The sequence below is a fragment of the Leucopleurus acutus genome (assembly GCF_964270905.1).
Source record: "Leucopleurus acutus genome assembly, chromosome: 19".
Classification (NCBI taxonomy): Eukaryota; Metazoa; Chordata; class Mammalia; order Artiodactyla; family Delphinidae; genus Leucopleurus; species Leucopleurus acutus.
The window spans coordinates 54123680-54147854 of record NC_139161.1 but is presented as its reverse complement, the minus strand read 5'-3'; the positions used below and the strand labels follow the sequence as shown (position 1 = coordinate 54147854).

At 41.8% G+C, this 24175-nt stretch overlaps 1 protein-coding gene across 1 annotated transcript; it reads left to right on the top strand.

Annotated features, from left to right (window-relative positions):
- Positions 1-723: 723 nt before the first annotated feature.
- LOC309975040 (myosin-4-like) lies at positions 724-20075 on the top strand (the record flags this gene model as incomplete). The annotated part of the gene is given in 47 exon segments (XM_082859936.1): positions 724-927; positions 1027-1170; positions 1284-1289; positions 1293-1437; positions 2444-2471; positions 3244-3358; positions 3445-3537; positions 3676-3739; positions 4393-4491; positions 4587-4604; positions 4607-4689; positions 4843-4981; positions 5184-5302; positions 5393-5428; positions 5432-5541; positions 5660-5831; positions 5927-6010; positions 6014-6031; positions 6035-6091; positions 6095-6233; positions 6328-6398; positions 7466-7553; positions 7634-7751; positions 8050-8173; positions 8262-8398; positions 8494-8749; positions 10890-11132; positions 11225-11401; positions 11484-11529; positions 11532-11625; positions 11877-11967; positions 12054-12443; positions 13048-13174; positions 14973-14983; positions 14987-15065; positions 15068-15090; positions 15253-15449; positions 16200-16383; positions 16666-16831; positions 16924-17048; positions 17428-17736; positions 17824-18027; positions 18356-18481; positions 18572-18742; positions 18827-18928; positions 19032-19127; positions 19923-20075. Coding segments are annotated over 47 exon segments (5781 nt in total).
- Between the last annotated feature and the right edge of the window lie 4100 nt (positions 20076-24175).

Sequence of the window (24175 nt, the reverse complement as noted above, 5' to 3'; positions counted from 1 at the left end):
GTTTGTCAAACTTATGACACAGGAACAAGAGAAGTTGATGTAGAATAGGATATTTTTAACTAAACAATGCAAAACAAGGCTCCTCACATTTCTGCTTTCCTTTATTAGGTAGTCCTTGTAAATCCCAAATCTATAATGAAAAGGTTTTCACCAGGTACTAAATAGTTCCTATAACTTTAGCAACGTATTTCTATTGATGTTTTAATTTATAAAGCCAACTTTGGTCCTTCCCCACACCCAACATGTGTTCTAAGAGGTGTGAAGGGTGCCGTAGAAGGAAAACACTCCCTGTCTGCAAGGTGCTTATAATCCCACTGGAAGATAGAACTACAAGTGAAAGAGCTGGAGAAATCCTGCAGTCATCTTAGCATGGCGTTCTGTATAAGCTGATGATAGGAGGCTTCTTAAGATTAATATGCAAACGAAACAGAGAAAGGAGCTACAATATCATACAGTAGATGAGCCAGAAACAACTGTCTCTTTCCAAATGCAAGAATAAGTATCTATCACCACTGGCACAGAACACGGAGACTGACATTTCACCTCCAGCCAAGCCAGGGAGTTGACCATACCCAAAAAGATGCTAGTGCTCAACTTGTCAAGGAATAATGTCGTGTTTTTTTTAACGTGAATCGAATGGCCCAGTTGCTGATTTTCTATAATATCTTTACTTCCTCTGCCAGGCAGTGTCTCTGATTTGGCTGCCATCAATAACCCACAGCCATGAGTTCTGACGCTGAGATGGCCATTTTGGGGGAGGCTGTTCCTTACCTCCGAATGCCTGAAAAGGAGCGCATGGAGGCCCAGAATAGGCCTTTTGATGCCAAGTCCTCAATCTTCGTGGTAGACCCTAAGGAGTCCTTTGTGAAAGCAACCGTGCAGAGTAGAGAAGGAGGGAAGGTGACAGCCAAGACCGAAGCTGGAGCTGTGAGCAAAACAACTGGAGGGGATTAGACTGGGCCCCACTGCCAGTTAGGGGAGCTGACACTCCTTTGTCGACCTGGCCTCTCTTACTTGACTTGACAGACAGTAACTGTGAAAGACGACCAAGTTTTCCCCATGAACCCTCCCAAATTTGACAAGATCGAGGACATGGTCATGATGACCCACCTGCATGAGCCAGCAGTGCTGTACAACCTCAAAGAGCGTTACGCAGCCTGGATGATCTACGTGAGTTTGTTCTCATGGCCTCTGCTCATGCAGGTGGTTAATATTCTGAAAAATAGTATGTTATGAAGGTCCCCATGAAATAATTATATTCCTTTTTTTCCTTTACGGTGCAGACCTACTGAGGCCTCTTCTGTATCACCGTCAACCCCTACAAGTGGCTGCTGGTGTACAACCCAGAGGTGGTGGCTGCCTACCGAGGCAAAAAACAGGAGGCCCCGCCCCACCTCTTCTCCACCTCTAACAACGCCTATCAGTTCATGCTGACTGGTGAGTGGCCTGACTGTTTTTCATACAAATTATTTCACCACCTATAATCACAACATGGAAGAGTTAAAAAGACCTTTAGGAATACTCAAATCCAGCCCCTTAGGTGCACACAAGAGGTGACTAAAGCAGAGCTCAATCATTTTAGTACCTATGTTTCTTGTTGATTTTGAATTAGATACTTTAAGAAGTATTGTTACGTCTTTAAAGTCATCAGAACCCATTTCAGAGATAATAGCCTCTCTCTGAATGAAAATGGTATTCGGGGACTACTTCATTCAAAATGAAGTTGTCACTGTCCCCCCTTAAAAGGACTTTATTCTGATTGAGGCACCCTCTCTTACCTGATCTTTCTTTGACCCAATAGCATGCTTTAGGGAAGCTGATCAGAATTAGGGCTGCAGTCTGGGACCTTGAGACAGAGGGGTGTGTGTGTGTGTGTGTGTGTGTGTGTGTGTGTGTGTGTGTGTGTGTGTGTGTGTGTGTGTGTGTGTGTGTGTGTGTGTGTGTGTGTGTGTGTGTGTGTGTGTGTGTGTGTGTGTGTGTGTGTGTGTGTGTGTGTGTGTGTGTGTGTGTGTGTGTAATTGATCCATTTAGAAACTAAGTCTCAATCTTGGCCTGATTAACACTATTTTGAACTATGAAATACAGTCCAAATCCTTAGAATATTGTACATTTTTCAGTTATATGCATTCATTAGCAAAGAGCAGGCCACTGAAACCTATGGATGACAACTAGGGAATGTGTCTATGGAAAGGATTGCTCTTTCTTTTAAACCAGAAGGACACACTTCCTGTGGGGCATAAGGAGTTTAAAACACTACACATTTTAATGTTTCTCTTCCCCAACTTAAGAGACATAATAACAACACCACATGTAACTTTACAATAATATATGGAAAAACCCCACTGAGTGTGACACTTACACTCAATGCCCTCAGTGTTTCCCTATAGAAAGTTTTGTTTGTGTAACTAGTAGATATGCTGACTGTCCACTGTCTTTCTTCTAGATCGAGAGAATCAGTCTACCTTAATCACATATGTATTATTATTCTGAGACCTATTCCTATTTTATTTTCACTGGGAAAATCACAATCCAAAAGAAGAAATTAGTTCATGCCCCATAGTAACGCAATGGCATAATCAGCCGGGAACTAAATATTGCTATCACTTATTACAGGGCTCGGATTGCATCCAAATATAAAATAACAATGTCGCAAATTACATCATTTGCTAGCCCATTCTTGAAAGTTCCAGAGCTTGCCAGGGATTAGGAGATATAAAACACCATGTCCACACATGGCCAGAACCCAGTACCGGACCGTGAGCACACACACCTTCTGAAGTTTGGGCAGTTTGCGAACGTTACCAGTGGTTCATTTTCAAGGCCTACTTGAGGAATGTCTATTCCTTCAAAAACCTAACTTGGGAATATCTTTAGTCTAAGGAAGCTGAAGAACACATGCATTGCTTCAGAGAGTTCTTTACTAATTGTTTCATTTACTACATAGTGCTTGAGGAGCTGCTTCTTGGACCCCTGAAGCCCGGCCTCAGCACCTAGAAGAGAGCCTGACACATTTTAAGCACTCAAGAAATAAGTGCTACATGGTTAATGATCGACTGTCTCAGATGCTTATCAGTGCAAAGCAACAGAAATAATATGGGCTAAATGTGGCCTGAAGAGAAAGATCTAGGGGACTCTGACAAAGACATATAAAGACAGGCACATAAGAGTAAATGCTAATGGAGGAAGTAGTTTCCTTTGTCACAGAGCTTAATTTCTCACACATATTTGATCACTGCTTGACAGCGGAGAATCCGGGGCTGGGAAGACTGTGAACATGAAGTGTGTCATCCAGTACTTTGCAACAATTGCAGTCACTGGGGAGAAGAGGAAGGAGGAAGCTACTACTGGCAAAATGCAGGCGGGTCTGATTGCCACGTCAGAATCCAAGCCGTCAAGTAAGAAACTCCCGAGCCCCACATGTGAGGACTGCTCTTGCCTTTGCAGGGGACTCTGGAAAATCAAATCATCAGTGCCAACCCCCTGCTGGAGGCCTTTGGCAATGCCAAGACCGTGAGGAATGACAACTCCTCTCGCTTTTTAAGTCTGTGGGTCACCGAAGGGTTTTCTCAGGTGTCCTCTCAAATGCCAGAGAAGGCTCTCTGAGTTATTAATTCAATCTCTTTTTACTCGTGTGCTAACAGTCTTGTATATAACATCATCTTTTTCACTTGCAAGGGTAAATTCATCAGGATCCACTTCGGTACCACGGGGAGACTGGCTTCTGCTGATATTGAAACATGTGAGTAACAGGACCTCCTAAACAGAATCCAAGAATGACAAATGATGGTTGGGAGGAACATCTTACAGCTCCTGCTGAGCCTGGAGCCTGTGAAACACCAGTCACTGCCAAACATGCCTGTGGGTAATGCCAGTCTTAACCAGAGCCCCCAGTGTGCTTCATCCACTTCAGTCAGGAGCCAACGGTGCTCTAGAAACTGCCAGGAGTTGCTGGGCTTATCTGAAGGATGCCAGCCTCAGAAGAAATTTCAAATTTTTCTAAGAAAAAACTAAGACTGGGGGTATATAACTTGGGTTTAGTGTATGTGATTTCTTCCTAGTGTGAGCCTTGATAAATGTTGCTCTTAGTAACCCCTGTTATAAAGCGAGAAGAGACCCTGAAGAGGAACAGGTTATCAAGAATCAATTATATTTGAAATGTCAAGAATCTTCTGTATGAGAAATGAATATGTCTTGAGCCAGGCAACTTCAGTTTCCTTCTAGAGGTGGCAAGAGCAACCACAGTGGTAGAGACGTAATATGTGATATCCCACGGGACCATTCAGCTGAAATCTCATGGGGCCAGTGAGATTTAGCTTATGACCCCAAGTTCCAAAATCATTCCAGGAACTTTATAATTTTTCCCGCTAATCCAATGTCTACTTTCCATTGCAGATCTTCTGGAGAAGTCTAGAGTCACTTTCCAGCTAAAGGCAGAAAGAGGCTACCATATTTTTTATCAGATCATGTCTAACAAGAAGCCAGAACTAATTGGTACAAAAGAGCTTAAATTTATTAAGTTAGAAGCCAATGTTTTTATTAGCACACCTTCTAACGTAAACCATACACCCTGAATTCTATGCACCCAGAAATGCTCCTGATCACCACCACCCGTATGACTATGCCTTCATCAGTCAAGGGGAGATCACAGTCCCTAGCACTGACGACCGAGAAGAGCTGATGGCCACAGATGTCAGTTACACATGAAGTTTTTTAAAAATAAGTCATTGTGTATGGAAATGACAACGACAACCTGCTGTAGGTGTGAATAAGGACACAGTATAAGTTCTTCTAAATAAGTTAGTGTCTTTTGCCCTAATTCTGCCCTCTCATCTCTCCTGGTAGAGTGCCACTGACATCCTGGGCTTCTCTTCTGATGAAAAAGTGTCCATCTACAATCTCACGGGGGCAGTAATGAATTATGGGAACTTGAAATTTAAGCAAAAGCAGCGTGAGGAGCAAGCAGAGCCAGATGGCACCGAAGGTACCAAATGAACCTCATCTGGGTTAAATGAGAGAATAGAGGCAAATAAGCCCACTCCAAACTCATGGCTCCTTTGCACCTGAGCATATGATGGCCACATACAAATATAACCCCACATAGGAATGATTCATTCCTTACTCTGCCTCTAGGAACGGTGGGGTCATAGTGGGTCATGCTGGATGTCTGAATTGTGTCTCTGCAGTTGCTGACAAGGCTGCCTCTCTCCAGGGTCTGAACTCTGCTGACCTGCTCCAAGCCCTCTGCTACCCCAGGGTCAAGGTCGGCAATGAGTATGTCACCGAAGGCCAGACTGTGCAGCAGGTAATGGCACAACCTCTGTGAATCTCACACTTCCCAGGCCTTCAGGACACGTCTTTAATAACAGCAACGATCATTACTCTGTCTATGAAGGTGTACAATGCAGTGGGCGCTCTGGCCAAAGCCGTCTAAGAGAAGATGTTCCTGTGGATGGTCACCTGCATCAACCAGCAGCTGGACACCAAGCAACCCAGGCAGTACTTCACTGGGGTCTTGGACATCACTGGCTTTGAGAACTTTGACGCGAGTTGTTTGCATCAATGACAAGCCTCAAAGCACCCTTCTGCTTTGTGTCTGCTTTGCTGAGTCTCCATTGGATTTTCCAAACTCACTCCAACTCTTTGGTATTCGAAATACCAGGTTCAACAGCCTGGAGCAGCTGTGCATCAACGTCACCAACGAGAAGCTGCAGCAGTTCTTCAACCACCACATGTTCGTGCTGGAGCAGGAGGAGGACAAGAAGGAGGGCATCGAGTGGGAGTTCATCGACTTCGGGATGGACCTGGCCGCCTGCATTGAGCTCATCGAGAAGGTACCTGCTGTGTGCACTCAGCAGCCGCCCCTCGCCGACCTGCTGCTTGACACTGCAGCTCATACCCGCCCCGTATGCACTCTGCCTTGGTCCAGCCGATGGGCATCTTCTCCATCCTGGAAGAGGAGTGCATGTTCCCCAAGGCCACAGACACCTCCTTCAAGAACAAGCTGTATGACTAGCATCTTGGAAAGTCTGTCTAGTTCCAGAAGCCCAAGGTGGTTAAAGGCAGGGCTGAGGCCCACTTCTCCCTGGTGCGCTAGGTCAGCACTGTGGACTACAACATTGCCGGCTGGCTGGAGAAGAACAAGGACCCCCTGAACGAGATGGCGGTCGGGCTGTACCAGAATTCCGCAGTGAAGATTCTGGCTTTCCTTTTCTCTGAGGAAACATCTGAAGCAGGTAATTATCAACAGAATTAATCTTTTACCTCATGTATAAAACTGAGGTAGAGAAAGCCTGTACTATGAGTGCTTGTGATTTCTCTTCCCCTTAGAGGGTGGCGGTACAAAGAAAGGCGGCAAGAAGAAGGGTTCTTCTTGCCAGACCGTGTCAGTTGTCTTCAGGGTACAAATTTCACTTTCTCTCTCTAATTAGGTTCAGGAAGTTAAATTTTACTTTACTATGTGGGGAAGGGTAAATAATCTTGCAAGGATTCTAGAACTAAATGTGGCTCCAGGAGACAGGTCAGCAGGTAGTGGTAGCATTGACTCTCACAGGAAGGTGTGGGGTAGCTTGGAAGAGATAGCTCAGTATATAGGAGACACAGGTGCCAGGTCAGAGTCAGTATGAGACGGTAAAATTCAATATTGGGGCTGGGAAATAAGGTCATTTGACACTTAAAAGCTGCTTCTGGGAGAAGATTAAGCAAAACATGAGATTTTCTTTGGGAGCGTCCAAATGGGGTAGGTGCTTAGGTGTATACTGGCGTAAAACTGAAATGAGTAGATTGTGAAAGGTGAGGATAGAAAAATAGTGGTAGGATTTGGAGGCTGATCTAAAGAAGAAAATAAGAAATCAGGTGTGATAAGAAATAGCTTTTTAAGGAAAATTTACTTATCTTTTGACAATCCTATCTGTAATAACTGAAGTTCTAGTTATTCTGAAAAATCAGGATTTCCATAGGGTGGAAAACCTCTCACATTGGCAAGATGGCTATCCGTTTTCTGCCAATTCGCAGAACAAGGCATTAAAAGGCCCCTTTCTATGAAACCAGCAGGAAGACACAGCTACGTAATTATAAGGAATAAGCATGTGCTAGAGAAGCAGATACAATTGAAAGTTGGGTAAAGAAAGAAATGGGAGAGCTGGAAGAAGATTTTGAGTTTTTTGTAAATCGGACCATATTATCTAGGCAAAAGATTATGGGTAGAGTATTTCCATATGTTAAAATGCCGTAACTTTATAACATATGCTAGGAAATTCAACAGGAATGAATAACCACTTCAACAGCGAGTTTATAATGCACAAAGATAGGGAAAATAGAGATATTTCCAGAGATAACCCTCTGCAAATTCAATCTGGATACTAATCATTGAAATTAAAACAGTATCATGGACCATGATAATTATGTCTATAAATATGAATGTACAAAAATAGTGTATTTTTAACCAAATATTCACATGGTTCCACAGGAGAATTTGAGTAAGCTGATGACCAGCCTGAGAAGCACTCACCCCCACTTTGCACAGTACATCGTCCCCAGTGAAACCAAAACCCCTGGTAAGACACTTCTGATATCCAGACAAGCTCTAGTGTAATTTCTCATCAGACCATTATATGGAAAATGTATCTCTCTTTAGGGGCCATGGATCATGAGCTTGTCCTGAACCAGCTGAGGTGTAACGGTGTGCTGGAGGGCATCCGCATCTGCAGGAAGGGGTTCCCAAGCAGAATCCTGTATGCAGACTTCAAACACAGGTCAGACTTTCTCACTGTGAATTATTTTACAAGGTTCTTGTTATTTCATTTTTCAATGAAATAATCCTATCCTTTAAAACTTCTATTAAAATTGAAGAGCAACAAATTTAACAGACTCCGTATTGATATACCAAAAGTTTGACACCCTTTGAATATACAAAGACTAGATAAAGAGATAGATACGATCGCTTGTTTATCTGTGTTAGACTACCCAACAGTTAAGTTGTTTCTATAATAAGGCAGGAAGATTTCTTGTTGGTGACAACAGCTCTATCATTTATTTGTTTGGCTTAAACAGACACAAGATATTAAATGCAAGTGCAATCCCTGAAGGACAATTCATTGACAGCAAGAAGGATTCTGAGAAGCTCCTTGGGTCCATCGACATTGACCACACCCAGTATAAATCTGGTCACACCAAGGTAATAGTCTCTAAGGCCCACCAGACCCTATGCCTGTCCCTTTGGAGTTTATGTAAAGTTTCTGATCTGCAGCTCTGCCCACGCATAGGTCTTCTTCAAAGCTGGCCTTCTGGGGCTCCTAGAGGAGATGCGAGATGACAAGCTGGCGCATCTGATTACTCGAACCCAGGCCAGGTGCAGAGGGTTCTTGGCAAGAGTGGAGTACCAGAAGATGGTGGAGGGGAGGTAAAATAGGAAATGTTACTAAACCCCATCAGCCTAGGCCTTTTAATTCTGTTTCCTGCTATACCTGACTTTGAACATTTCTGTTCCTATCACAGAGGGTCCATCCTCTATATCCAGTACAATATTCGTGTTTTCATGAATGTGAAAGACTGGCCCTGGATGAAGCTATATTTCAAAATCAAGCCCCTCCTCAAGAGTGCAGAGACAGGGAAGGAGACGGCCACCATGAACGAAGGATTTGAGAAGACCAAAGAAGAGGTAGCTAAGTCAGAGGCAAAATGGAAAGAACTTGAAGAGAAAATAGTAACTCTGATGCAAGAGAAAAATGACCTGCAGCTCCAGGTTCAATCTGTGAGTATCAGAAGCCTTTGCTTGCAATCTGATGCTAAAATTTCAACTCAGCAGTTGCTAGGGGAGAGTCTAAATTCCACCTTATTAAGGGACTGATTATCAATCTTTCTTAATTCACAACTCCTCTAAATGTTCCATAAAATTTCATATACAATATTACTAAAAAGCTCTGTGGTAGGATTCCTTTCTGTTGAGAAGGGAAAAATAAAAGCATTTTTCCTTTCCCCCTGTTGTTTCTCCTATCAAAATATGGGCAGTAAAGAAAGTGATCTTTGTTCCCTAAGAGTCTCCCCGCTGAAAAATGCAAATAAGAGCAGTGAAGAAAGAACAATGTTAACAGTGAAGAGCGAGGAGACTTTACGATGAGAATGTATCAACTCAAAACCCATATTCTGAATTTTAAAATCTATGGTCCCCTGGCAATTTCCCTCTCAACTATATCTTTAGAAAGTCTCTAGGACCTGAAAGAATAAGATCATCGCAAAGATAATGGCAATACTTTCTATAAATAGTGTCAATTAGGCAAAGCATGAGAAATAGTACTGGTGTTCTTGTTTTGATGTCCCAAGAAATATCCAAAGGCTTGAGAAGAAATATTTGATCAACACCACTATCTAACCCATTTCTGTGACCCAAATGACAAGAAAATTTCAGCTGCCACCACTGAAATCAACAACAGAAACATTAAAAGCTACTCTCTAGTTCTCTGAATTTAGAAGGGACTCTGCACTGGTTCCAGTGGGCACACAGGTTTTAGACACATAACTAGAAAAATTAAAGAAAAATGAATTATAACTACCTAGGCTGGCACTGTGACTTTCCTTGTGGTTTATGGAGACAATGGTTTTCCAAATTGAGGAGGGGTTCATCACACCATTAAGAATCAAGAGATAATTGTATGGAAGTTAATTTCTCTCAGTATAGTATGATCCAAGTATAATCAGTATAACTGATCTAAGTATGCTCTTCTCAGAATAATATGACTTCTTTTCAACATTATTCTATCAACTACCCATTTAATAAATATTTCATGAAGTTCCAAGCATTAGGGATACAACCTTGAGCAAGAGACATAGTCCCTGCCCTCAGAGGGTTTATATTCCAACTCCTATTTCTTCTCCTAAGAAACACGCTTGCTACTTCTCTAGCACCACCTTCTAAAATGTTCCGTTCCCCTTAGTTCTTCCGCATGCTCCCATTAATTCCACCCACTCTGTCACTGCAGCATGTATCTTCCCTTTAATTCACTTTTCTGCTAAATATCCAACCATTTCCTTTGCTTTCCATATACTAAACTGTTCTGGAAAATAATATTAAATAAAGAAAACTAACTGAAGTTATATACCAACACATTAAACACAGGTTATCATGCAGGGGAGTAAAAGAATTTCCTTGACCCTCTTAGGGTTCCTTGGCTACGTCTGAAACTTAAACTGACAAAGAATGACAGGAGAAAAACAAACAAATTTTATTTAATTTTTATGTGTACATGGGAGCCTTCCAAGAGAATAAAGACCTAAAGAAGTGGCCAGAGCATGGAGCTTTTATACTCTTTAGACAAAGAAATGATAAATATGTGAAGAACTGACAAGACAAAGGGGTCTGGACTGGGGTAGTAAGTGATGAAGAAATAACTAGGAAGATAGGGGTTAGTTTAACAAGGTTTGTTTATACAGCCTTCTCAGTCCTCAATTCCCCACCTCTTGTGATAAGAATGTCTTCTTTCCTCCCAGTACAGGGAGGGGACCTTCCACATGGAAGTTTTATGACCTGTTTCAGGGAAGAAGGGTGAGGGGAATGGGTCAGGGTGGGCTTCCTATTTCTGCTCTTTTCTCAAACTCCTTTAGCTTAAGATATTCATTATGCCAAGGTACCATACTTTGGGATAGTGTATCCTGAACCCCATCATTAATAAGTATAATTTTATTAAAAATTCATCAGGAATTATGACAAATTCCTTTTTTAAAAATCTCCAGTGCCATAAGTGGAGTGCCCAATAAATATTTCCTAAATGATGGAAAGCTAATAAAAATTAACCAAAAGCTTTAAAGCACCATTTACTTGTTTGGTTTCAAAATCTTAATAAAATCTGAAAATGTCCACAGAACAAGATCTGAAAATGTCTACTGTCCCTTCTCAGGAAACAGCTAGCTTGGCTGATGCAGAAGATAGATGTGACCAGCTGATCAAAACCAAAATCCAGCTCGAGGCAAAGATCAAGGAGGTGACTAAGAGAGCTGAAGATGAGGAAGAGATCAATGCTGAGCTGATGGCCAAGAAGAGGAAACTGGAGGACGAATGTTCGGAACTGAAGAAAGACACAGGTGACCTTGAGCTGACACTGGCCAAGGTTGAGAAGGAGAAACATGCCACAGAGAACAAGGTATGAAATATATTTGTATACAGCATATAGAGACTCTGCCATCTAACTAAGCTGCTTTAGAGCAGAGATAATCTCTTCCTTAACCTTTCTAGGTGAAAAACCTCACAGAAGAGATGGCAGGCCTGGACGAAGTCAAAGCTAAGCAGACCAGGGAAAAGAAGGCCCTCCAGGAGGCCCACCAGCAGACCCTGGATGACCTGCAGGCAGAAGAGGACAAAGTGAACACCCTGAACAAAGCTAAAGCCAAGCTAGAGCAGCAAGTGGATGACGTAAGTCTAGGATTAGCAAGGAACTTATTTTCTTTGAAAGGAAGCTAAGCAATCCTTTTGACTCAACATTATTTGTATTTAGCTTGAAGGGTCTTTGGAGCAAGAAAAGAAACTGCACATGGACTTAGAGCCAAGAGGAAGCTGGAGGGTGACCTAAAATTGGCCCAAGAATCCACAATGGATATAGAAAATGATAAGCAGCAACTTGATGAAAAACTCCGAAAGTGAGTATGAGAGAGTTCAATTGTAACCTGCTCGTTGTCTGGATCTCAAAAATATTACTTCGCAGCACACAGAAAAAAACAAATAATGACATCTTTAACTTTTGTATTTAATGAAAATGGTATAGTACTGACTTGTAAAACATGCACTTAGCACTTCCTCAACACCAGCAGTACAAAAACGTTCAGTTACACATAGAGAAGAAGACTGGCAAGAGGACAGAGTATGAGCTAATGTGTTGCTCTCCTAACAGGAAAGAGTTTGAAATGAGCAGCCTGCAAAGCAAGACTGAAGATGAACAAACACCCGGCATTCAACTGCAGAAGAAGATCAAGGAGTTACAGGTAAGTCCATGATTTCCATCAGTTTCATTCAACATGACAAAATACTAACACAAAGGAGCTGACGTTGAGCTTTTCCCCACTGCCAGGCCCGCATCGAGGAGCTGGAGGAGGAGATCGAGGCAGAGCGGGCCTCCCGCGCCAAAGCTGAGAAGCAGCGCTGGGACCTCTCCCAGGAGCTGGAGGAGATCAGCGAGCGGCTAGAGGAGGCGGGCGGCGTCACATCCACCCAGATAGAGCTCAACAAGAAGCGGGAGGCCGAGTTCCTGAAGCTGCGCCAGGACCTGGAGGAGGCCACCCTGCAGCACGAGGCCACGGCGGCCACGCTGAGGAAAAAGCACACGGACAGTGTGGCCGAGCTGGGGGAGCAGATTGACAACCTGCAGAGGGTCAAGCAGAAGCTGGAGAAGGAGAAGAGTGAGATGAGGATGGAGATTGATTACCTTGCTAGCAACGTGGAGACTGTCTCCAAAGCCAAGGTACAATCATGATTTAAGTCTTATAGAGATTTCTGTAGGACAGGTGTGAGTGAGCCTTTCAAGAATCACTAGTAACTGGCAGAAGGAGACTATGGCAGGAGGCTGGTCGCAGGAAGGGCAACTCCCATGTCATGGGCCCAAGTGCTCCCTCTTTACAGGAGAAGAGCTGTCCCCAAAGAATATGCATCCTGAAAACTCAAGTTCTTTCCAATAAAAAATACAATTCAATGATGTATTTTGAAATTTTTGAAACACCTCACCTTGACTAGGCTTTTTGTTTTTCCCTTAAGCACAAATACATAACCTGCTTCTCAAAGAAATTTCATGAGCTGAGTCATCAAGTATCACTATTCTCATATCACAGATAAGCCAACTGAGTAAAGGCTTAGTTTCACAAAGCAATTTCGTGGCAGTAGGTTTAGACTATGTGTCTTGTTACTCTTTCCATCACAAACTAAGGCCTCAGTTGTTGTTGTTTTTTTGTAAAGGTAGTTTATTCTCAAAATAAGTGAGTACTGCAGCTCCTATGGAATGCTTAGATTATTGCAAATTTCTATGGTCCACATACTTGCTTAAGATGCCATTTACCACTTTTTGAATGCAGGGAAACCTTGAAAAGATGTGCCGCGCTCTAGAAGACCAAGTGAGTGAACTTAAGACGAAGGAGGAAGAGCAGCAGCGGCTGCTCAGTGACCTGACGGCTCAGAGAGCGCGCCTGCAGACGGAATCAGGTGGGCCATCTACCAGTGCTGACCTTGAATGATAAATTTATCTTGACTATCCAGTTGCTGAAAAACTCTACACTGAGTTATTTGAGCTCACATATGACTTCCCTGGGAGGAGCCGCTCATATGAACACCTTATTGACCACCAGCATGGACTACTTTCTTCCTTTCTGTCTTTTTGGTTTTGGGTTTGTTTTCTTTTAAATAGAGACCCAGGCTCTCTTATTTTTTAACACTTTAAAGCAGATTTCACTCTAATCTAAAAGTTATCTAATAAAAAAGTGTATCCTGACAGTATTTACTTTTGCTTTTCAAAGTGCTTCCACAAGTTAATTACTTTTTTACCCTCATTAGTCTGTGTAATGTTATCTCCATTTTAAAGATGTCGGATTATGGTAGTGGTGAAATGACCTGTCCAAGAACGCTTACTCCAGTCTTTTCCCTGAAGTCTTGCCAATTGCCGGTAGCACCACAGTTAAGTAAGGAAATATTCAGGACCACAATCCAGCCAGGAGCATTCAAGTGAGGTACACAGAGTTTTGATTATCCAAATTGGAGGGTCTCTGCATTTACTCCTCCCCCTATCAACTTGTCCAACTTTCTACCAAAGTTCTTCTCCCCAAGTGAGAGGTAACAAGATGGAAATTGTTTTGTGGGTCATTTGGACCATTAACGTAATAGGTAGATCAAATTGCTGGAGAACAACTTTACTCTTTCATATTCATTCAAATATTGTTCTTTCTAGAACAAAGCTCAAGTAAGGCTTTTATTATTGTTATACAGTTGATAAGTACACTTTATGAAAAAGAAAAACTGTATTCGCAAATAATCAGAATGCTCCCTGTAGTTCCTTTTCCTCATTACATGTTTACTCCTAGTAATTTAGTGGTATGAAAAAAAAATGAAAGCTGTGATTCTTATTAAATGTTAAAGAGATAAGGCTTACAGGTAACCAGTTCAAAAATGGTGCTGAAAGTGTTTTCTCTCTTTTTAACATAATACAGTTGACCCTTGAACAACATAGGTTTGAACAGTGTGGGTCCACTTATACGTGATTTTTTTCCTATAAAAACATACCACAGTACTAGATGATCCACAGTTGGTTGAATCCATGGATGTGAAAAAAGAGGGCTGACTGTAAAGTTATAAGCAGATTTGCAACCGTGCAGAGGGTCGAAACCCCTAACCCCGATTGTTCGAGGGTCAACTATATAGTGTATTTTCTGAATTATGGTGCTTAAGGAATGGGAGACAAATTTAAATGCCATTTAGTTTAAGAACTAATTAGTTATCCACAAACCAACTCATTCTTGGGGTGGAAAGACACTTGATTGTTTCTTAATATAAAAATTCTTCCAGGATTTTCCTTCAAACATCATTTCAGAGGGAACTGCTCAAAGTCTCCTATTTTTCAAAGAATAAATTCTGTTTCAAACAAGTTTCAGTGAAAGGTAAACTAGTACAACACTGTTGCCTTACACAAAAAACACTGGAATGGTTTTTGTTGGTTTGATGTACATTTTTTTTCACATATTTCTTCACCAGTTTCTATTGTGATCAAATAATATGAAATAGCTCCCCAAATCTTTTGTGTTATTCAGAAGCGTGTAATCTGCCTCAGTCTTCCCTACTTCTCATTTTCACATAGATGTCCTCACCAGGGTTGAAGTGGAAATTGGTGGTTTGCTAAAAGCCACACTCTCCATCACGTTTTAGACCCAGCTCCCTTTCCCCGCTCCAGTTTGTAATTTAGAGCTTTAACTTCCAAAGTAAGGTTGAGTTTTCTGGTTCTTGATCTTTATAGGTGAATACTCATGACAGCTAGATGAAAAGGACTCATTAGTTTCTCAGCTCTCGAGGGGCAAACAAGCATTCACACAACAGACAGAAGAACTGAAAATCAGCTTGAAGAGGAGAGAAAGGTTAGCCCTACTTACAGCTGTTGTTGTTTCTGTCATTATCCTTGCTTTTGAGATTGTTTTCTGCTTACTTCTACAGATTTTCTTCTGGTGGCCTACAGGAGCTTAGGGACTAAACATCACCTTAAAGATATAAAATTAAGTCACCAATCTCTATGTTCTCAGGCCAAGAGTGCCCTGGCCCACGCCCTGCAGTCCTCCCGCCACGACTGTGACCTGCTGCGGGAACAGTATGAGGAAGAGCAGGAAGCCAAGGCTGAGCTGCAGAGGTCAATGTCCAAGGCCAACAGTGAGATTGCCCAGTGGAGGACCAAATACAAGACGGACGCCATCCAGCGCACAGAGGAGCTGGAGGAGGCTAAGTATGTTCTAGAATTACCTAAAATGAAAATAGCTCTGTTAACAATCAAAGTGCACCTGATATTAAATACCACATGGGCAAATGTCCATTGCTCCCCAAATAAAAACCTATGAAAAATCATGCATGACATAAACCTAAGCAAGAAAAACAAATACTCTAGGTTGTCTAGGGAAAGAAGTTAAGTTAGAGGGTAGAAGGAAAAAGGACACAGTGCAAGAGGAAGCTGAATGATTATTTTTTAAAAGGGGAACTTCTGACATCATCCTATCCATACAGGTGTAGATAGAATAAGAGTCAATTATACTCTCCCGTGCTGCTCCTCCATCTTAGCCATTAATGGAAAAATCGGTCCAGGGTGACAGATATGTAAGAGAAAAATAATCAGACTTTAAAGCACAGCTCCTCCTTTTGAGATGTAAAAACATGGTTATTTGTAGAGGAAAAAAGAATACAGTGTTAAAGACTAAAAAGTAGACACTAAGCTCTGTAATAAGAAATAACACATATTGTTGTTAAAGGTCTAAATATTCAATGCAATCAAAGGTTCAAGACTGAACTTAAGAGGGAGAATCTTATTCAACAGAAAGTTTAAGGAAGGGATCTTCTCATTCAAGAGAAAGTTTCAGGAGAGATCTAGTCATTTATTCTGTGAATAATGTAGAGCCAGATAGGAATTATAATGTTTTGGTGGATGCCTTAGAAGAGTTTCTGAGTGACCATTCACTTCTATTGTCCTTATTTCACTTTTTAGGAAGAAGCTGACCCAGCGTCTGAAAGATGCCGAGGAACACGTAGAAGCTGTGAATGCCAAATGCGCTTCCCTTGAGAAGACCAAGCAGCGGCTCCAGAATGAGGTCAAGGACCTCATGACTGATGTGGAGAGGACAAACACCGCCCGTGCAGCCCTGAACAAAAAGCAAAGGAACTTCGATAAGGTAATTTCTGCACCAGTTTCTGTCTCAGCATTCAACATGTGATTAAGGAGAGCCTCCCACCTTCCATGTGCCTATTCAAACCACCCGAGGGCTGTTCTCAGCAGCTCCAGCTCCACGAGTAGGTGGGGAGGAGGGGGGACTCCTGTGCTTTCTACTCTTCTCATTCATAATTATTTTTCAGTCCCCGATCATCTCAACTCTGTTTGAAAGTTGCCAGAATAAATGGTTTTCATCCCATCAAACTTTCTCCACTCAATTTCTTGACCATTCCTTGCCCCTCAGGTCCTATCAGAATGGAAACAGAAGTATGAAGAAACTAATGTTGAACTTGAAGCTTCCCAGAAGGAGTCCTGCACCCTCAGCACAGAGCTGTTCAAGGTTAAGAATGCTTATGAGGAATCCTTAGACCAACGTGAAACCTTGAAGTGGGAAAACAAGAATTTGCAACGTGAGGACACTTTACCTTTTCTTCAACAAAAGATTTGAAAGAATGTTTTCCCTCACTGAATGAATTTTTAAATTTTTTTTTTTCATGAACACAGGAGATTTCTGACCTCACTGAGCAGATTGCAGAAGGAGGGAAACATATAAATGAACTGGAGAAAATAAAGAAAAAAGTGGAACAAGAAAAGTCTGAAATTCAGGCTGCTTTAGAAGAGGCAGAGGTAGACTCTAAAACCATTTTGAGAGGAATTAAGATCTAATACATGCAAGAATCAAGAGAAAAGAAAAATAATTTTTACCCTGGGTAATAAATATGAGGATGGAAAACTGACCATGCATACAACTAACATAACTGGACATCAGGAATGGTATGCTAGACACCGAGAAAGCAAAGATGAATAAGTTAAGGGCCCTGCCCCCATGGGCATTAGCTAGCTGGGGAGACAGAATTATACAAAACCAACACCACCACATGGCAGAAATTTCTGTAACAATGGAAAAAAGATGCATTATAGTAGCACAAAGGTAGGAACTAATTCCTATCTCTAGAATACCACGCACTTCCATTCCCTGCTAATGTCACCCCTTGCTGTCATTAAGACATCCCTTGAACACGAGGAGGGAAAGATCCTGCGCATCCAGCTGGAGTTGAACCAAGTCAAGTCTGAAGTTGACAGGAAAATTGCTGAAAAGGATGAGGAAATTGACCAGCTGAAGAGGAACCACATTAGAGTCGTGGAGTCCATGCAGAGCACGCTGGATGCTGAGATCCGGAGCAGAAATGATGCCATCAGGCTCAAGAAGAAGATGGAGGGAGACCTCAACGAAATGGAAATCCAGCTGAACCACGCCAACCGCACGGCTGCTGAGGCCCTGAAGAACTACAGGAACACCCAAGCCATCCTCAAGGTAAATGGGCTCAGGAGATGGTCCCAGGGCAGTTGGGGTGACTGCAGCCCTGAGAACAAGGTGTCTCAATGATCGTTCATTCCACAGGATACCCAGCTCCACCTGGATGATGCTCTCCGGGGCCAAGAGGACCTGAAGGAGCAGCTGGCGATCGTGGAGCGCAGAGCCAACCTGCTGCAGGCCGAGATCGAGGAGCTGCGGGCCACCCTGGAGCAGACGGAGAGGAGCAGGAAGATGGCGGAGCAGGAGCTCCTGGACGCCAGCGAGCGCGTCCAGCTCCTGCACACCCAGGTGAGTATAACATAAAAGTAAAAAATACAGTGGACTGGAAATGAAATTCTTGCTCAAATCTTAGTACTATCTAAAAATGCATTCATAATGTTTTATGGAGGCTAAAGTTTAAAATATCTTTGGATTAACAATATTTTTGTTTATATGAACTGTGACATTCAGAGTTGACTGTCTTGTAAAAGTATATTGTCAACTCAGATAATTTATGGAACAAGAAGGGATACTAATTAGTTACCTTAATTAATTAGTTTGTGGGGTCATTAGAACATTGGACATTGTAATTTTGCTCTCATGTACTCAGTATTTCTAAATTTGATATTTTAACCAGAACACCAGCCTGATCAACACGAAAAAGAAGCTGGAGACAGACATCTCCCAAATCCAGGGAGAGATGGAGGACATTATCCAAGAAGCTCGCAATGCAGAAGAGAAGGCCAAGAAGGCCATCACTGATGTGAGCAGAGGGCCACACGGGGGTGGTCAAGTTAGAATCTTGATGGGCTGTCTCAGCTCTCTCTACTGGTTTTATTTTACTGCTAATTAGGCGGCCATGATGGCCGAGGAGCTGAAGAAGGAGCAGGACACCAGCGCCCACCTGGAGCGGATGAAGAAGAACCTGGAGCAGACGGTGAAGGACCTGCAGCACCGCCTGGACGAGGCTGAGCAGCTGGCCCTGAAGGGCGGGAAGAAGCAGATCCAGAAGCTGGAGGCCAGGGTGGGTCTCCCAGCCTGTTCAATTCCCAGCCTGTTCATGCTGCTAGTTACAGCCAAGTGGCTAAACACCTTTGTCCTCTTCCAGGTGAGGGAGCTTGAAAATGAGGTTGAAAATGAACAGAAGCACAACGTTGAGGCTGTCAAGGGTCTTTGGAAACATGACAGAAGAGTGAAGGAACTTACTTACTAGGTGATCAGCCTTTCCATATAATTCAAGCCTACTGCTTTCAAGAAAATAAAAATGAGTTGTTTTCAAACAATGACACTATTTGCTACCTCTTTCATTCCAGACTGAGGAGGACCGCAAGAATGTCCTCAGGCTACAGGACTTGGTGAACAAATTACAAACCAAAGTTAAAGCTTGTAAGAGACAAGCTGAAGAGGCTGTAAGTACCTCCCCAGTGAGAGAGAAAGGTTCAGGAGCAGGGCCAGGATTTGTGGAGACTAAAGCTCACAGAATTTAAGAGGCTTTCATTAAGGCAAAGAAGACTAAATTGGGAACACAAAATTAGGTTTGAAAATGAGTATTTATTTAGAATGAAAAAAATCGTACCACTAATTATTGGATCCTTAGAGATTCGGGTTCATTTCTTCTGAGACCTCTAGCAGTTTTCCAGACAAAGCAGTGCAGAGATGCTTCTTGGTTACAACCCACCTCCCTCCCTAACGAGAACACTCTACTCCCAGCAATTCCCAGCACCCATAGGGGCTGTGCAAATGAGCACTCTGAATCTAAGCCTTATTTAAGTTCATGATGAATCGACCTCAGAACATTTCTTTTCCATTTGGCTGCAGTTATCTTTCTCATCCTGTTAATTCTAAAACCTTCCTTAAGGTTCTCCACACCCAATACTACCACAGTGCCTACTTTTTAAAGTTTGTTCCACAGAAACAAGGCTGACTCAAATTCCTGCTACTTTGATATCCCTGTTGTCACTGTAGCATCTTAAGTTTGTCAGGAAGAGAGTCAAGTGAGAGAGAGTGAACAGGGGGTTGTAAGCCCACCAACACAGAGGTGAATATGTGGGATGCCCTACCCCAAATAGGTACATCACCAAAGAACAGAACCTTTTGCTTTCTCACTCATGAAGCAAATTCTATAGCTGCTCTTAGTAACAAAGGCAGTAAGAATCAGAAAATGTCAAATTTTCTTGTTCTCTCAAATGCATTTCTTTTCTCAGGAGGAACAAGCCAATGTCAACCTTGCCAAATTCCACAAGCTCCAGCACGAGCTGGAAGAGGCCGAGGAAAGGGCTGACACTGCCGAGTCGCAGGTCAACAAGCGGCGGGTGAAGAGCCGGGAGGTTCACACAAAAGTCATAAGTGAAGAGTAATTCATTCAAATGCTGAAAGGTGACCAAAGAAATGCACAAAATGTGAAGTTCTTTGTCACTGTCATATGTCATTGTAATGTCAAGGAAATAAATCTGCAGAGAATTTTGCAATCTAAAAATACATGTGTCTCTTAATTACAAGCTCAATAGTGCTATTAGAACTAATTCATTTATTCAACATTTGTTATGCTCCTACTGTGTGCAGTCAGAGGCAATGACAAAAAATGAATGTGGTCAGGGAACCAACTTTAATAGAAGGCAAATGAAATGAAGTGGTCTAAGAGGATGCAAAGGTAGTTAATGGGATACTCAATTCCATTCAACCAATTTTATTGAGTGTCAAGAACGTGTCTGTACAGAAATTGGTACCAAGGATATGACAACCATCCCTGCTTTTGAAGAGCTCAAGCCAGCAAGTGATAGCAATTCAAACAGATGCTGGTACAATTTGCGTACTCTGAGAGAAGCATGAAAACAAAGTGTGGTAATAACATAGCGTGAGATGTGAACCTGGGGAATCCAGAAAGGTTTCTCAAGGGAGATGGAATTAGCTCCTAAAAGATGAGTAAATAGTTATCATGTGAAAGAGAAAAGGAGATGGCCATTCTAAGAAGAGAAAACAAGCATGAGATTTCAGAGTAGTTGAAGCAGAGGCTCCATGAACAAAGGGCATCCGAGAAGGCCAGAGATAGAAGCTGAGACCTGACTATGAGGGGTTCAGCCTCACATGCAGGGCTAAGGAATTAGGACACGTATCTAACCGGTCAAACTTCACAAGGAGGAGAGGTGACGCAATTCTGGCAGTAGCGTGGAGGATGAAGGAGGATAGGAAACACCAGAGCCTAGAAATACTATGGAGGCTTTTTAAATGAGATACACCAGAGATGACAGTGACAGAAATGAACAAGAACGCAGAATGAAAGCAGGGTTCCAACACTGGTATAAAGAAAGGCCCAGGAGAGCACTGGGGAGGTTAGACAGTTTGACAGCATTCCCAGTTACTTTGTGGTTATAGATTTTTATTTCCGTCTGGGGGGGAATCTTTTTCCTCTGAACCACATACCTCTCCAACAAAAAGGACAGAACTTTTTAGATAAATCTTCCTGTTGACCTAATTTCTACATACAATTCTGCTTACCAAGGAACCTGAATTTTCTCAGTACCATACATATTTTAAGCAGGAACCAGAAAAATAATTTCTTAATATCAAAAAGAATGTGACTGAAATTTTATCATAGCTATTGCCAAAGTGGGGGATGGGGAGCAGTGATACTTGTTTAAAGCTTACAATTTGGCTTCATTGTGTAGACATTTTAAAAATAACATAGTTGAATACCAATTTATTCTTTTACAGTGGTGGATATCCCTTTCTAATGAGGAGGCTGCTTTTGGGGAATCTCTTTCCCCAGTGTGAGAATCCTAATTAGCAGTAAGAAGCCTGCTTCATGAGAAGAGAATTTAAAAGGGGTAGAAAATAATTATAAGGAATATTTTACCTAGGCCACGATGAAGACTAATGTAATATCCTGCCTAGAGTAGGCATTTATTATCAAATTTTAATTAAACTCTGTAGAGTTAACCTATTGACCTCAAAAGCAATGGGCAACTGCTTTATTAGTCTGTCTCCTAACTATTTAAATAATTGCTTATGTAGAGAGTTGAGAGTGGATTTCATTATCTAGGGGTCAATTACTCTGGTGTCCCTGATTAAAGCAGCAAGGATTTGGAGTCACAACTATGCTAGTTAATATTCTTCTTCATCTTCCTCACAGATTAAGTGATTCATAGACCTATTTCCTTATATCTTACAAGAAAACCACACATGATCATCTATAAATACTTATAACACTCTTTGTATTTTCTTTAATTGATATGAGGGATCATTGAGATTTGGGAACTGTTTCTAAACTATTGATACTGGATAAGAGAATCTAAACAGGATACAAGCAAGGAGAGAGCAGGAGGCTGACTCCAAAACCGACTTTAAATCAGGAAAAATAGAGGTAGTTTAAGTGATTCCTCCCTGATAAGTAGCTCTTAGACTAACTGTATTGGAAAGAAATTGAGACTGGGAGAAGACTGTGAAAAGTTACAAAGGGCAAGGGACATTTTCCCTAACTTATTGATGAACCTATTCAAAATAGGGAACTAGGCAGAGACAACCATGCCCTAGTGCTTTTGGTATCCAGCCAGGTATCATTAAACTAATAAAATCTCCTAAGAATTTATACTAAGGCCAGTTTCTTTATCACTCTATGTTCTGAGGCCTTAAAGGCCATGGTCACTGAAAGCAAAATCTGGGACCACTGACATACTGACACTTGGAAATACCATGAATCTTCCTCCCTCGGCTCAATTCATAACTGTTCACATAACCAAGAGATACCAAGAACAGAAGAAATCTCAAAACATTACCTCCAAACATTACTCCAAAACATTACCTCCCTGTCTATCAATCTTATATCTAAATAGCTTCCTATTAGAGACTGAATACTTAGCATCTTGGAGGATGTTCACTTTAATCTCTTATTAAATTGAAAATATACTAATTTCAGCTAATACCCTAGCTAGAATTATTGGCTATTCAACTAAGAAAGTATCTAAAAGAAAGAGGTCTCTTGAGATGTGCCTGAAGGAAGGCAACCCTGAGGGAGGGCAAGGGGGAGATAAGAAAATATGTCCACAAAGGCCATTTATTAACAATTTTGCTGAGGGGTGACTCTGAGCATTAAGACCTCCAGCATCCTTCCTCATGAGCCAAGGGATTATGCGAACCTCCACATCAGTGGTGTTCAAGTGTAGCATGCAACAGAATCATCTGGAGGACTTGGTAAAACACAGATTTTGGGGTCCCACTTCCAGAGTTCCTAATTCAGTAGGTCCATGTTGGGGCCAAGAATCTGCATTTCTAACAAGTTCCAGGTGATGCTGATGCTGCTGGTCCAGGGACTACATTCTGAAAACCACAGCTCTATATCATGACCAAGTATTTCACAAAGGAATTACATATAATGTACTACAGCCCCACATTAGAGATGACAATGACAGAAATTAATAAGAACGCAGAATGAAAGCAGGGTTCCAACAGTGGTATAAAGAAAGGCCCAGAAGAGCACTGAGGGAGTTAGACAGTTTCACAGCTTTCAAGGAAGATGAGATTTTCATGCTTGCTAGCCAGTAATGGGACCCCACAAATGGTGCCAGTAAAGATGACATGGGGAAGAGGAAAACAAATACCGTGTGCTAACACATATATATGGAATCTAAAAGAAAAAAAGGAAATGGTCAGAAGAACCTAGGGGCAAGACGGGAATAAAGACACAGACCTACTAGAGAATGGACTTGAGGATATGGGGAGGGGGAAGGATAATAAGCTGGGACAAAGTGAGAGAGTGGCATGGACATATATACGCTACCAAACGTAAAATAGATAGCTAGTGGGAAGCAGCCACATAGCACAGGGAGATCAGCTCGGTGCTTTGTGACCACCTAGAGGGGTGGGGTAGGGAGGGTGGGAGGGAGGGAGATACAAGAGGGAAGAGATGTGGGGATATATGTATATGTATAGCTGATTCACTTTGTTATAAAGCAGAAACTGACACACCATTGTAAAGCAATTATACTCTAATAAAGATGTTAAAAAAACAAAACAAAACAAAAAATACCTGGTTAACTCAGGTATGGCTTCACTCAGTGTTTTTTTAATGTTCTATAGAGATAATTTGGAAAATACAGAAAAATAAAAAAATATTTCCTAATCCAATTTCTCAGAAATAACTTGGATTCCATCCAAGTTACTTATAGATTTTAAAAGTACTGGATTCCATACAGTACTGGATTCCACCCAGTACTTTTAAAATCTATAAATAGATTTATAAAATTAAAAACATATTGTATATATGTATATAATTGTGTATGTTTATATAAGCATGAAGTAAGGTGTGAAGGAAACTGACCAAATTGTTAACACTGACTATATTAATTGGGTCATGGGGTGATACTGACTTACTACAACATGTGATGTGACTTACTACAGTGAGCATGCATTATAGTAGGAAGAAAAAAGAAAATAAATAAAACTGTGTTTTTCAGTTAAGATT